The sequence below is a fragment of the Schistocerca gregaria genome, chromosome 2 (assembly GCF_023897955.1).
Source record: "Schistocerca gregaria isolate iqSchGreg1 chromosome 2, iqSchGreg1.2, whole genome shotgun sequence".
NCBI lineage: Eukaryota > Metazoa > Arthropoda > Insecta > Orthoptera > Acrididae > Schistocerca > Schistocerca gregaria.
Genome location: NC_064921.1, coordinates 826,463,087 through 826,479,584, shown reverse-complemented (window position 1 = coordinate 826,479,584; position 16,498 = coordinate 826,463,087). Strand labels below are relative to the sequence as shown.

The window sequence follows — 16,498 nt, the reverse complement described above, 5'->3', positions numbered from 1 at the left end:
ACGTGGTGAGAGACCTTTGAAGATAGAGTCCCAAGAGACCCATTCTGTGCAAGAGGAGCTGGAGGAAGCTGCTGCTTCTCCATTTGGGAGGTGGGGACTGATGTCCCCATTTGGGGGGGGGGGGGGGGGGGTCACCAAGGTAGGTGTTTTGGAAGCAACGGATGAAGAGCTGCTCCACACCACCAGGGGAGGAATGTAGTGAGGTGGCCCTGAGAGCCCACTGTAGGAGGCTTAGCTGAGGGAACTACCACTGAAGTGAGGGCAATGCCATTGTAGCTGCTGTGTAGTATGACAGCATCCAAATGGGTTTCAGCCTTTCATATTAATGTTTAACCTCTCGGTATATCAGTCTGTTCAGGGTCTTGTACTCCATAATTTTCCTCTCCTTTTGGAGCACCACACAGTCTGGCGAGCAGGGGGAGTGGTGCTCTCCACAGTTGACACAGGTGGGAGAGGGGGCTCATGGAGTTTTTGGATGCAGTGGATGTTGGCAGTCTCTACATGTAGCACTAGAATTGCACCCGGAAGTTGCCTGCCTGAATTTTCAAACACTTAGGGCACATCACAATATAATCACCTCGACGTTTCCAGGCAATGAATCACCCTCGAAGGCCAAGATGAAGGCAGCGGTATCAACCCAATTATCTTTAGGTCCCCTATAGATGCACTGAACGAAGTGAACACCCAACCATTCTAAATTGGTGTGTAGCTCATCATTGGTCTGCAATAGGTGTCTATGGGGGTGACTGAAACAGGAATACCACCCAGGCTGTCACAGGCATGCAACACCCATGACTGGACTGGGGATGCTGTCTCAATTAGGACTGCCCCTTTCGCATTTTGGACAGTCCAGCCACTAACCCAAACTTGTCCTCTGGGTTCCAACAAAAAAAAGAGAGGCTCTGGAGCCAGAAAGGAGTCCCCATCACTTCTGCAGCAAACTAAGTATTGAGGCGAATACGGCTCCCTTTCGTCCATAGCCTTATGTTCCTCCCATGGTGTAGCAAGGGAGGGGAACGCTTTTGGAGTTGTACATCTCAGCATTAAAGTCTACCTTGCCTTTCTTGGAGACTGCTCGGGACATTTGGTCACAAGCAAAAGATGACTTGATCCACATCACTATGGGTCATCCATCCTGATGCCACCCATTCCGATCAGGGGCTCTCGCCACAGGCGCCACAGCATAAATCACATGGTGCAATGGCCATTGTCAGGAGTCTTGATGCCCCAAGAAGACAAGCCTCTACTCCTTGGCATATATGGGGAGTCTTCAGCTCAGGCATCAGCAGTGTGATCCCTATGTTGTCAGGGGGCTACAATCAGGTGGGTACACAGCGATTCCTCCATGACGGACTGGCTACTGTGTTGAATATTGGGTGCAAAAAGATCCTTTATTATGAAGGGTGCAGAAGAGGACAGTGGGCAAAGGGGGAATATGATGCACCCCATAAGCTGTCTTTGCTGAAAGAGCTGGAATACAAGTGGAGTTGCAGAGCCATAACAGTAATGGGTGGATAGGTCTCAAGGCACAATGGATATATGATGCACCACGTAAGGTGTCCTTCCCCATGTGGCCCGCACAGGAAAAATTTCGAAAGTGTAGAGGTTAAACCCTGAAAGGGGACTGTAGTATATTAAGTCGAAAAGTAGTAGACTCCTTTTAGTCACCTTTTATAACAGGCAAGAACACTTCGGGTCCATTCTAACATCCGAACCTACAGAGGGAGACAGAAGTGTCTTTTAGTTCTCTTTTCAATTGTGGTGTTCGCCAAACACTGACCACTTATAACAGCACTTGCAATCAACACCTAAATAAAGTTACTAGCAAAATAGTGAACTGTTCATTAAATAACTACACTGGTGTGACAATATGAGGTATTGATGCTGTGTTCATTTACTGTGTAACTGTGGCAGAAACAATGTTCTGAAAAACATTTGCATGATGAAAAAGATATAAAGGACTTCGAAAATCAAGAAATAAAACAGATACAGACATGTACCTTTCAGACACGATAACTTCATGCAATGCTATCATCATAAGTAATTATTGTTGAAATCACATTAAGCGATTAAAAGTTGTTAATTCAGAGGGTCACTGTGAAAATGTTCATTCGCTGTAAGATATTAACTTCAGTAGTTTTAAAGATATTGTTGTGTAGTTGGAGGCACCTTATTTTTTTGAGATCACAAATGTATTCAGATTTGCATTAATATTTAGTGTAAATTACTGTCGAATCTCAAAGAGCTGTAACTTAGCCATCTTTAAGACTGTCTGACATTCCGCCATTTCTTGCAGCATTGTCTTATTCTCAAGGCAATCCAAGCAACAGCCATCCAAACTCCCAGCATTGGGATTCACCCACTTCCAGTGATGCTGCTCATCTCTGCACCTGGACACACCTATGGTGGTACATGACATCCTCGTCCAACCAACTTGCACCTACCCCAGCAAGCAAATTCAGCTCTTTGCAGTACAAGTACTAGGTGGATGAAAACCCACCTACATACTCATAACATTACAATATCTACCTTAGTTTATTAACATCTGCAACCTATGGTACAAAGACTTCTCTCCTTTATTAAAGACACCAACGATCCACATCGTCTGAAATTTGGGTCCATTCCATTCCCACCAAACACCTTGCTTGTCACTACTGATGCCACCTCCCTCTACACCAACATCCCTCATGTACATGGTTTGTCTACTGCTCAACACTTCCTCAATCAGTGGTCATCTGATTCCAAACCTATGACATCCTTCTTGCTCACTTTGATCAACTTTATACCTACCAATAAATACTTTGCCCTTGAGGGACATATAGGGGCATGGCCTTGGGAACCAGGATTGCTCACTCCTATGCTAACCTTTTCATGGGTTCCTTGGAGGAGGCGTTTCTGGGATCCACAGCCTGCAGCCCCTGGTTTAGAGTATTGCTGTACGGTGAGGCATTCACATCAGATAGGTCTGGCAGAGGACACTGAAAAAGTTCACAGAGGGGCAGCTCATTTTGTATTATTGCGAAACAGGGGAAAGAAAGCCATGGATATGATACCTGATTTGGGGTGGCTGTCACTAAAACAAAGGCGGTTTTCACAGTATGAAAATATTTTGTTGGGGCCCATCTATTGCCGTGTTTTATATTTTGTAATAAAAGAAGGGAAATCAGATTTAAGTGTTTGCTTTTTCCACATGCTGTTTGAGAGTGGAACATTAGAGAAGTAGCTAAGGTGGTTCAATGAAATCTCTGTTAGGCACTTAATTGTGAATTGTAGAATAATCATGCAGATGAAGATGTAGATACATAGATGACATCTTTGCCACGTAGACTCATGGTGAGACTGACCTGTTAAAATTCTTGGAACCTCTAAATGTATTCTACCAATTAAATTTCACATGGTCTTATTCTGAATCGGATGCCACTTTCCTTGATGTTAATCCCATCTTCACTGAGGGTCAGCTACACAATTCTGTTTACATTAAATCCACTAACACACTACATTTCTTACATTTTACAGTTACCATATTTCCCATGTCAAATGTTCCATCCCATACAACCTCAGCATTTGAGGCAAATGTATTTGTTCTGATGTAGACTCTTTATAGCAATACATCAGCATTCTCATCTCAGCCTTCACTGGATGTAATTACCCCACCGGCCTAGTTCAAAGCAGATTTCCTGGGCTATCACTTCCATTCCTGGTACTGCTGATGCCTTCCAAAGAACTACTACTTTGGAGTACACTTCTTCCCAGTCAGTATTATCCTGGTCTGGGATGTATTAATCAGCTACTTTGACAAGCCCCTGAAATGAGATCCATTCTGTCCGACGTCTTACCCACCACACCTACAATAGCTTTTCATTGCCCCCCAATCTCTGAAATATCCTTGTCAGATGCTATGCTCCTTCTGTGTCCATTTCCCTACTCCATGGCTCCTACCCCTGTGAGCATAACCGGTGGAAGACTTGCCCTAAGCACTCTCCCATCACTCTTCCTAGATAACAGAATGCAGCATGTCATTCTCAATGGAGAGAAGTCTTCTGAAGTAAGAGTGATTTCAGGTGTGCCGCAGGGGAGTGTCATAGGACCGTTGCTATTCACAATATACATAAATGACCTGGTGGATGACATCGGAAGTTCACTGAGGCTTTTTGCAGATGATGCTGTGGTGTATCGAGAGGTTGCAACAATGAAAAATTGTACTGAAATGCAGGAGGATCTGCAGCGAATTGACGCATGGTGCACGGAATGGCAATTGAATCTCAATGTAGACAAGTGTAATGTGATGCGAATACATAGAAAGATAGGTCCCTTATCATTTAGCTACAAAATAGCAGGTCAGCAACTGGAAGCAGTTAATTCCATAAATTATCTGGGAGTACTCATTAGGAGTAATTTAAAATGGAATGATCATATAAAGTTGATCATCGGTAAAGCAGATGCCAGACAGAGATTCATTGGAAGAATCCTAAGGAAATGCAATGCGACAACAAAGGAAGTAGGTTACAGTACGCTTGTTCGCCCAATGCTTGAATACTGCTCAGCAGTGTGGGATCCGCACCAGGTAGGGTTGACAGAAGAGATAGAGAAGATCCAACGGAGAGCAGCGCGCTTCGTTACAGGATCATTTAGTAATTGCGAAAGCGTTACGGAGATGATAGATAAACTCCAGTGGAAGACTCTGCAGGAGAGACGCTCAGTAGCTCGGTACGGGCTTTTGTTAAAGTTTCGAGAACATACCTTCACCGAAGAGTCAAGCAGTATATTGCTCCCTCCTACGTATATCTCGCGAAGAGACCATGAGGATAAAATCACAGAGATTAGAGCCCACACAGAAGCATACCGACAATCCTTCTTTCCACGTACAATATGAGACTGGAATAGAAGGGAGAACCGATAGAGGTACTCAGGGTACCCTCCGCCACACACCGTCAGGTGGCTTGCGGAGTATGGATGTAGATGTAGATGTAGATATATATCGTTGCTGTTAACTGGCAAAACACATACCGTAAAAGGGAGGGTAACATGTGAAACAACACAGGCAGTGTACCTACAGTTATGTGAACAATGTTCTGCATTTTACATTGGTATGACCACTACCAATTTATTAGTTAGGGTGAACAGGCATAGGAAGAAGGTGGATAATGGCAAGACACAATACCCTGTTGCAGAGCATAATCTACAATGTGACAGTCTTGCCTTCTGTGGCTTTTTAACCACATGTGACATTTGGATTCTTCCCCCTGACATCAGTTCCCCAGACATTGGTTTCTCAGAACTCTGCACGCGGGAACTGGCATTATAACATGTCCTTGTTTGTTACCATTGACCTGGCCTTAACTTACATTAATTTTCTCAATCTTAGTGTTCCTTTCTTCACTCCCTTCTAATTTTCTACATCTTTTATTTTCTGAATTGTTAATCCTCCTCCCTTTCCCCACCCCTACAACACACAATGGACTTAGTTTTCATTAACTTGTGCAAAATGCTATGTCAGTAATCTGGTTTTCAAATCTCATCTGGTGCAGTTCCACAATCAGTCTTTCCTTCTCATCCCATCCAGTATGTCTCCCCTGACCTGGAGTTCCCTGCACCTTTTCCAAACTCTCCCCATTTCCTAAGCCTCACCGGTCCTTTTGCTTCAACACTCTTCCTTCTCATTCAACCCTTCTGCCTGAAGAGGAAGCCACAGCCTCTGAAAGCTTGCAACTTTCTATGCTTTTATACGGTGACTAAATGAACTAGTGTAATTTGTTATGTCATATCTATGCATATGTGGCCATTTCTCTCTGGCAGAGCATATTTGATTAACTGAATTGTCATATTCATTATGTTTTCACTCTCTCAAGAAGTAAAAAACTTTTCTTATGCAATTTGTTTCTTCTGTGTTACATTTCTCCGAATTGTATAAATAATTTTTGCTTCCTTGAAAACGGCCAATACTCATCTTTGCGTTTCACAGGAGATCTTTGGTGGAATTTGGAAGGCTGAAAATGAGGTACTGGCAGAAGCAAAGCTGTGAGGATGGGTTGTGAGTTGTGCTTGTGTAGCTCAGTCGGTAGAGCACTTGCCCATAAAAGGTAAAGGTCCTGAATTCAAGTCTTGGTATAGCACATGGTTTGGATCTGCCAGGAAGTTTCATCTACCTTCCTCTACTATTTCAGCTGAATTCACAACACAGACCTAATGTTTACATAAGTCTAAGTTTTTTTAGCCTACTGTTACTCTATGAGTAGGTAGTTGCTTAAGCCATTCTCAAACCAGAACTTCAGACAAGTATCTCACTGTGTTAGATGGTTCAAATGGCTCTGAGCACAATGGGATTTAACTGCTGTGGTCATCAGTCCCCTAGAACGTAGAACTACTTAAACCTAACTAACCTAAGAACATCACACACATCCATGCCCGAGCCAGGATTCGAACTTGCGGCTGTAGCAGTCGTGCGGTTCCAGACTATAGCGCCTTTAACCGCTCGCCCACTCCGGCCAGCACACTGTGTTAGAAGTGTGAGCAGTACAGTGCAGGAAAAATGCATGAAGTGAAACAACACATTCAAGTAAAATTACAGCAATGCATGTTCCAATATAGTGAGAAAGTATTTTTGGCTGATGGTAAGATACTTGAAAACTGTGAGAGGTGAGAGTATCTGAGGAGAAGTCATGTAGTGTTCAGCAGCCTGTGGCAACAGAAAAACACAAATGCTGAGTAGAACAGATTGAAAACAGGGAAAACACTACAGCAGAATCTCCTATGGGAATCCTGCCAATCTTATTCACTTTTCTGTGAAGACCTTTGTACAGGCATATCTCTTCCTAATCCATCCACATTAAGAAAGTACTCTGACAGCAGAAGCTAACATATTGGACAATAGGTTGCAAATGAAAAAAAGTAGCAATTGATTAAACCACAGACTCTATGAGAACATATATTTCACATGTCATTGTGGAGTCATTGGAAGAAGATGGCCCACAGAAATTTTTTTTATTAACGGTGAACATTAGGAAAAAGTAAAGTTTTTGCACCATTAGTAAACTGATCAAAATCTCCACATGCCATGCAGCCCGAAGGCATTAAGGATGACAATTTACTACTCTTTGTAATGGGTTCTGCACCTTCTACGGTGAGTGTTGCCAATTAACTAAAAGCATTATACAGTAAAATAGTGTGTGTGGCTTGTTTAATTTACACCTTACACAGAGCTACAGAAGAGATTATTAGTAAATTCAATGTTGACAAATTTATTGGTTGTGCCAAATAAGTATTTTTTTAAATCCCTTCACGTGCACAATTTAAGTTGATAGCTACAGATATTTCCTTATCACCATCTCATATTTAACAAGACAGGGTCCTGGATTGATACCTGCAACTATTACTGGTGGAACTTCAGTGTTCTGAAAATCATAATTGATATATTCAACAGCAGTGAAGCCACTTCAGTCAGATTAGACAAAGAATTAATGTCCATCAGGCAAACTTTCACACATAAAATCAAATTTTGGATTTATTTCCACAGGCATAACTATTTTGGAGAAATTAGAAGTGCAAATAGAGAAGCAGATAGAAAAAGTGAAAAAAAAACTGAATAAATTATAAGCTTTTTGTAATAAAGTGGAAAGAGAAGTGACAAATAAAATGGAAAAACTTTTAGAAAAAAATGATAAGTACACATAGTGTTCCATTTTAATGATTTTGTTAGGTGAAAAGTTCTCTCTTAATCATTTAGATGTAGATCCAAATGATACTGTCCAATTTAAATACGCTCTTCTTGTCTCAGCTCAAGTAGAAAAAAGTTTTTTCTAGGTACAAGGCTATGTAAGCTGACAACAGGAAATCTTTTTTATTTGAAAATTTTCACAAGGTATTCATTGTATACGCAATTTGGAGCTCATAAACTGGAGTAAAAATAAGGATGTACAAAAAAACACATCACACATTAACTATGTTCTGATAACATTAATAAAAAGTAATGGTACAACAACATTAAATTCCACAGTTTAGCTTGCTTCTCATATGTATTTCATTCTGAATTACTTAGTTCTTTATCATAAATTGACTTATTGATTAATTTGCAACAGAAATTTTACCTCATTTTGACATTGTTAGGTCATATTCTTTATGCTGTTGTGCATATTTTTGTAAATTTTTAGTCATAACAGCATACATTTGTGCATATTATTGCTATTTTTAGATCACAAAAATCCTAGTTCTAGGACTGCACCAAGTAATTGGCCACACAAAGCCAACAAGCATTCAAAATGATCTGATCTAGAAATGAATACTTACTGCAGATAAAAATTTGCTTAATGATTTTGGAGCTGTACTACCTGTCCAGTCTGGTTGTTGTTTAATTACACTGTACATCAACCGTACACTTTCCTCTGTTATTCCCTCTACATCCATTGTCACACTGTAATAAAAAAAAATGTACATTATCAGTATTACACAGATTTTGAATGGGATGTTAATTCGTTATGCACTCACTGTTAGAGTTACAACACCAATAGTACAGTAAACTCTTGTAGGAGGGAACATCAACAGATCAGTTGACATACATAACACATAAGCTGTACATAACTTTGCTTTATTGATACAACACCTGGACAGAAAACAGAAATAGGAATTACTACAAACATGGAGTAAGAACTACAACACACACCTCTTATGTTGTTAAAGAGTTTTGTCTTTGGCAGCTGTAGCAGTAGCTGCAAAGTAAGAGCAAACAACAATGGCAAATTCAGATACTGTTTGAGATACTACAGAAATAGCAGTGACTGCTGAAGGGCATAGCAGAAAGGGAAAATGCTCTGCTGGCAGCTTCAATAACACTAACACCTATGCCCGCAGTCTCAGAACCAATGATATCAGTGTTTGATGAACCTGGAACACTAATCTTTAACAGGTTCTGCTGCTTTGGAAGGTTAGTAGCATTTCTGATACTCATGTTCATTCTGCTTTATTATTGCCTTCTAGTAGTTACATTTACTGCTGGATTGGGAAATAGAAGCTAGTAGATAACTGTTAAAAATCTTTTGTTGTTTGTTCTCCATTGATTTCAAGATGCAAACACATGTAGTTGCTGCTTGTATTAAGCAGTATTAAAGCCATATAAAACTTGGTTAGTTGACCTACAGTGTTCTAATAAACAGTGTAATTTTCTGTGATAACTGTGTGACACATTTTATGTCAAATCTTTAATTCAGAATGTAGTTGTGCATCTATGTCCTGACCAGGAAGTTTAAGCTAGTGCTCTTAGAAAGTCTGATCCTAAACAAGGTTCTTCTCAAAGCTGTCATTTGAAGTGCATCGGTGAGACAATGTGCACTAGACATTGACTCATTAGCTGCACAATATGAATCTGTCACTAACATAACTGATGATAAGGCAATGTCACAATTTGCAAATTCAGTGGGAACATTACACAAAGGTGCAAGTAAGCCAGCTGGTTGGAAATTCCTCTTCAATATTGGTTTAGGCAAAACTACAGCATCATGTGGTTGGAAACTGAGATAACTACCAAACCCTGCACTGAGGGTTTGTGCGGTAAAACCCAGCACAACAGGCCATGGCACAAACCTATGTGTTTTGTTTGAAGCAATTGTGGGCATGTGATCACTATCTGGCAAAGCCACCCACGCACATCATTGTACAACATCAGGTTGATGCCATCAGTTAACCCCAAAACTTCACTCAAACTGATGATCCCACTGCTCACTAAAATAGTCTTGGATTTTTAAGTGCCTACAGAAGCTTCTGCTGAAACATACTGGTGTACTGGCTCACTGCTTTCAGAGGCAGCTAAACATCATCTGGTAATACAGTACACCGTAATCAGTGTAATGCTTTGAAACATAACTTACAGTGGCTTTAAAGCATCTATCAACACTCCATCTGACATACATGTTTATCCTGTTCTGCATACACAAGAGTTACTGGCAAAGTTATCAGCGGGCCAGATGTATTCGATGCTTACCAGCAATTTTGGCAGTTGGCATCACATTGGTGACATCACAGTGAGTGAGGTAGTCAGTACAGACCACTATCCACTGATTTCCTTTGGTTGATTTTGGTAACCTTCTCAAAAGGTCAATTCCAAGCTGGTGGAATGGTGCTACTGCAGGCAGAATTGGTATTGGATGCATCAGAGACAAACAGCAACATGTGTTTCCTTTGCTGGTATTTTTTTCAGTGACTCACATAGTATCTAATGGATTGGTAGAGTCCTGGACAGTGATACCTGAATTTGGTTTTGTCTAGAATCTTCATGAATCCCAGATCACCTGATGTTGGAGCATCAAGGAAACAATTCATAAGGCAAACAGGTGACAAGCAGTTGAAGTCCCTTGCAATAACATCTACAACAAAGGAAAAGGTTGGAGGACTTTCTTGTATCCACAATAGTTGCATATCAAAGAGTAGGAATTCTAAAAAGTGTGAAGAACACAGTACTATCAGCTTAATATCACAGGCAGCAAAAGTAAGTTTGAGTTCTGAATAGAAAGCTGTACATAACATTGAAAGGAGCATTTTGAGAGTAGCAAATATGATTTCAGAAGGGGACTTATGAGGACTACTGGTGAAAGATATACAGAAAAGAGTAAAGACGTATTTGTGGCTTCATAGATCTAGAAAAGGTCTTTGACAGAGTGATGTGGGATAAGATGATGGACATCCTGAGGAAAGGAAGGGAGTAAAGTGGAAGAAGAGAAGACAGATTGTATCAGGAGACATTGGAAAACAGCAAGATCAGGAGAGGGATTAGATAGAATTGTTGTCCCTCAGCAATCCAATTTTAACATTTGGAGGAAATAGTAAAAAGTTGTTTGGATGGGAAACAAGGATCAGAACAGATGAATGAAAAACAGAATGCATAAGATTCAGAAATGACATGGTGATTCTTGCAGAAAATGAAGAGGCACTGATTCAAATGCTAAATGACCTGAATGGAGCCTGTGTAGCATAAAGTATGAAAATAAACAAAAGGAAAATGAAGCACGTGGTTACAGACTTAAAGAAAAAGAAGAGAGATGTATAAATTAGGGCCAGAAACCACAGGAAAGGCAAGAGCGTTTAAGTATTTGGGAAGTTGGATTAGGCATTATGAACAGGACATCAAAGTCAGAATGGTGATGTCAAAAGTGGCACTTTAAAAGCAGAAAATATCTTAGCTAGCAGTTTGAGTGAAAAATTGAGGAAGCGATTAGTGAAACGTCTGATATGGGGTGTGGCCTTGTTCGGAAGAGACACATGTACCTTTGTGAAAGTAGGATGAGGGGAGAACTGAACCTTGTGAAGTATTGATACAGTGCAGAAAGAAGATGATCACCTGGACAGAAGAACTAAGGAGTGAGGAGGTACTGAGAAGAGATGAGAAGATCGGAGGATGTTGATTATACTGAAGAACAGGGAGCTAAACTGGAAAAGACCATAATTTGAGACAAGATTGCCTTCTAGTAGAACCAACTGAAGGTTTTATTCTGGGATAGAAAGGGAAGGACAGAAGAAAAAACAAGATGCTGGATGATGTCGGTAGGCTGCAAGGAGGGAAGGCATGAAGAGAAGCATAGACAGCTATTAAATATAAGCCAACTGCAAGGCAGATAACCAAATGATGATGATGATTTCTGGAAGGCTCTGAAAATTTCTTATGTTTGTAATGTTTACATATTTTGCAATATTCAATGAGTGTGTAAACAGCACCAGTCTCCATCCAGGAGGCAGTTTTGTTCTGTCTTTATACTGGTATCTGTAACAAACAGTGCTAACTGTCATACATCACTGATGACCCTGCATTCCAATTTGGACTTGATTGTGCTTACAAAGTGACAATATTTGTAAAATACTTAGTATAGTTACTTCATCAGTTTCTTAGTCATATGTGTCCTCAATACCTCTCTTACACATCACATCTATCATCATTCCAGAAATGCATAGATCAGATAATCCAGCACCTTGGTTGCACCTATACATAACACTAAAATTTTCTCTATCTCCTTCTCCATTTCAGATGTACTACTCTAGAATATACTACCCAGTACCTTGCAAATTATGCAAAACCAATTTACATTCAAGAGAAGATTATTGCTTTAGCCTTTATTATTGGCATATTCTAGCTGTTTTCCTTCTGTCCAATAGTGATCCAGCATGTTTCTCATTGCCATTTATTTCTGTTTTTTCCTCTTCCATCTCATCTATAAACCATACCCTATTATTTCTTGTTTTTCCTCTGACAAGTCATTTTCTGTTACATATGATTCCTTGTGTACTACCATGAAATATTTCTGTTAGGAGTGATTACCTACATTCAGCGAGAACATAATGAGGAAATTGTTTAACACAATGTTGACAAGACTGACATACCTGAAATTCCATATAATAATTACTATATCTACTATCATTATTATTACTATTATTATCAATATGTACTATTAATGTACTATTCGCATTATAATGTCAATCAGTGCAGATGTCTGGTTATATGTAAGAGAGGATCTAAAGGCTTAAATCTTCACAGGTGAAATAAATGCATACATAAGTAAGTATAAGCTGCAAACTATCTAGGTGACATTACAGTCACTAGATCTACAATACAGCAACATCTCAACAGTTTAAAAACAATTATTTAAGAGACTTAGACTCAGTGTCTCAAATGAAAATTAAATAAGTGTAATCTTTTCCAACTGAGTGTTCCATGCCCTGCAATATACTGAGTAAAGATTGTCTCCGGCCTATGTCTGCCAGGTTGAAATTATTGACATTATCACTGAGTCCAAAATTTTTAAGGAGCTTCAGCAGCTCTTGAGCAAGATAAATTACTATGGCAAATTTACAACAAGTACTACACACATATCACACCCTTAGTAGTGTAACATATTGATCTATCTCTTTGTCACAGTCAGGCGAAAGATATTTTTTGTAAAAAATGTTATTTAAGTTGTTAACATGTAGAGAACTTTCCACTGTGCATGCACTGGTATGATTAATGTAGAGAGTCAGAGCAAGACGTGTGAGCACAAAACATCACCAAGGCATGACAGAGATTGGATGTCTCCACCTCATGTGAAGGGGTTGCTTATGCTTTTGTGTCATGGCTTGGTGGTGTTTTGGAAGGCAGAGAACAAGAAAGCTATCTACAATGACAATGCTCAGAAACCAGCCGCAGATCTACGATATTTCGAAACCGAGGCAAATAGCTGATACTGCCCCCCCCCCCCCCCCCCCCCCCAATGTTTGGGATAGGACATTAAAAAAAATGTCAAAAATATGTTAATATGTGGTGCAAATCTTTCTTAAGAGTTTGATATATAAAACATTTTCAAGGGCATGTCAGACATGTTTCTTGGTCTCTCTCTCTTTTTTCTTTGGGGTCATCAGTCTTCCGACTGGTTTGCTGCGGCCCACCACGAATTCCTCTCCTGTGTGAAACTCTTCACCTCAGAGTAGCAGTTGCAACCCATGCCCTCAATTGTTTGCTGGACTTATTCTAATGCCTGTCTTCCTCTACAGTCCATGTTTCACTACCATTACTGTGCGCCAAACATACATTCTCAGAAATTTTTCCCTCAAATTAAGACCTATTTTTGATACCAGTAGACTTCTCTTGGCTAGTAATGCCCTTTTTGCCAGTGCTAGTCTGCTTTTCATGTCCTCCTTACTCTGTCTGTCACTGGTTATTTTGCTGCCTAGGTATCAGAATTCCATAACTTCATCTATTTCACGACCATCAATCCTGGTGTTGAGTTTCTCGCTCTTCTCATGTCTGCTATTTCTCATCACCTTAATCTTTCTTTGATTTACTCTCAATCCATATTGTGTACTCAATAGACTGTTCACTCCATTCAGCAGATCATGTAATTCTTCTTCATCATTTTCACTAAGAATAGCAATGTCATCAGTGACTCGTATCACTGGTATCCTTTCACCTTGAATTTTTGATCCCATTCCTGAACCTTTCTCTTATTTCCATCATTGCTTTTTCGATGTACAGATTGAACAGTAGGGGCAAAAGACTACATCCCTGTCTTACACCTTTTTTGATCTGAACACTATGTTGTTGGTCATCCATTTTTATTATTCCCTCTTGGCCCTTGTACACATTATATATTACACATCTCTCTCTGTAGCTTACCCCCATTTTTCTCAGAATTTCTGAATATCTTTTGAGTGACAAATCCTATGAACATGTGTCAATTTTCCTTTGCTTTCATTATCAACTGCAACATCAGAATTGCCTCTCTGGTGCCTTTAACTGTCCTAAAGCCAAACTGATCGTCGTCCAACACACCTCAAATTTCTTTTCCATTCTTCTGCATATTATTCTTGTCAGCAACTTGGATGCATGAGCTGTTAAGCTGACTGTGTGATAATTCTTGCACTTGTTAGCTCTTACAGTCTTCGGAACTGTGTGGATTGGTCTTAAGTGCCAAAGTGCAGTACCATGCCTCTTCACACAGCATTCTTCTATTGCACATCATTGTATTTCATTTTGTGGTATTCAAACATGTATATTTTGTAATGGAAGCCATCAAATCTATATTCAGCACAGTTGAAATTAAAACATCCTGTGGTTCCTCTCCTGCTCCCAGTCAGCTGGATTGACATCCTAGGCCCCCTTTTTAACAAAAAGAGAGAGAGAACCCTTTTGGTGTGACATAAAATTAAATATAGGAAACATAAAACCAGTAAAGAAGAGATAAGCAAGATGGAACATATTTCTTCAATACTTAGATCCAAGCATTTTTTCTCTCTAATCTTGCTAGAGCTTTACACAGCATGCTTTCCTTTCTGCGAAAGAGACTATTACCCATCAAAGTTCATGAAACATTTTGCTACATGAAAAATCGAAATGTTACTGTCTAATACTGAGAAAGCTGTTAGTGCGAATAGTATCCAAGACTGGTGTGTATTCTCGATTTGATTACAGCTATTTTGTTACTGTCTGCTAGATAAAATGAAACAGGTCTTTCTAATACTGCAGTAGTTGTAATACACACAAAATAAGCAAGACTGTTTTGATACAAATGGTCATTTATATTTTCCTCATTTACATAAGTAAACGACAGAATATAATTCACGGAGTACCAATATCAAATGCCCATTAGGCCCACTACAATCAAAAAGTTTTATGTTAGAAAACAGGTTCACATATCATTCATACGCCACAGTTTCTCAAGAATGAGACTGATAGGCAGCAGTATGAAATATTTATATAAAATTGGAATTGCCATACACTAACGTATAATTTGTGTGATGTCCCTGTTTCTTCTCCTTTCTTCCTTGTTCTAAGAAACAATCTTGTCATAACTAATTCTGTAGCTATTCCTTCTACTGTCAAAACTTATTCTCCAGTTAACTTTACTCTCCCCCCCCCCCCCCCCAAAAAAAAAAAACCACCCGTTTATATATCCCTCCCACATCTATTCTTCGGTCAGGTGTTCTTATGTGTTAATACATCTACATCCATACTCCGCAAGCCACCTGACGGTGTGTGGCGGAGGGTACAACATGTTTCCCACATTATTCCGAGAACAGAACTTAAGCAGCTGCTAACCAGGCACTGTACAACTGGCCCTTAGTAGTGTAGCAATCTGTGAAAAAAGTTTCTTTCAAAATTTTATTTTCTTGGATACACCAAGAAGATTAATGTGTAATCTTTCTTACCGTTAATTCCTGTTAGTCATTTATTCTCACTCTGATAGTCTGAACCTATGGATTTCGCAAGTAATTGTAAGAATACTGATCATTTGCACACCCAATCAACTACATAAACAAACAGCGATTGGCATTCACCTGTTCAGGTTTATTCGGCTCAGCTCATATAGCCCCGTCCTGTTTTGTCTGCGGTAAAGTTTTTTTTATTTCTAGACACGACGGGGACTCTCCTGGCAGAGACATCACACAGGCCTACACTATGCGCACATTCAAAAATCAACTTATGACTTGCTCAGAAATAAACTTAGAATGTGTTCAAAAATGTTCAGAAACCAACAGGGATGAATTTCAAAATCATATGAATAATTGATAGACTGGATGAAGGTACTTGGTGCTCCCTGAAATTTCCGCCCGAGGCAGATACCCCAGTTTGCCCCCCCCCCCCCCCCCCCCCCCTCACCCCGAATGAGCCTGTCAGAAATAGTTGAAAGAAGCTAAAGAGACATGTTATTCTCTTCTGTTCTGGGATTTGGATCAGAGGCGTTGTTCTAATAAATATGAGATCTGTTCACCAAATGATGTTATGTAAGGGCAATTAAGGGCAATGCATACCAGATCCATAGCTTCAAGAAACTACAAAAAGACAGCCATAATAAAGATTCAAGGTAAGAGTTACCATGAAGAGCATTAGGGTGACAGATCATTACTGAAGCTATTGACTCAGTGACAACCCATAGCTTGAGACTTAACACTTCACCCTCAATCAGTTTTTAAAAAAATATTGAGAGTTCCCACATTTTCCTATACAGAAATATTTCCAGCATCAGTGGCGCCAAGTGAAAACGTGTAC

General features: G+C 39.8%; 1 protein-coding gene across 6 annotated transcripts in view; it reads right to left on the bottom strand.

Moving 5' to 3' along the window:
* Window positions 1-16,498, bottom strand: part of LOC126335175 (uncharacterized) — a 224,843-nt gene that overhangs the window by 115,313 nt on the left and 93,032 nt on the right. For all 6 annotated transcript variants that reach the window (XM_049998169.1, XM_049998163.1, XM_049998165.1 and 3 more), the window contains one exon: window positions 8,284-8,407. In XM_049998169.1, the coding sequence (XP_049854126.1) occupies window positions 8,284-8,407 (124 nt within the window). The remainder of the gene's footprint in view (window positions 1-8,283; window positions 8,408-16,498) is intronic.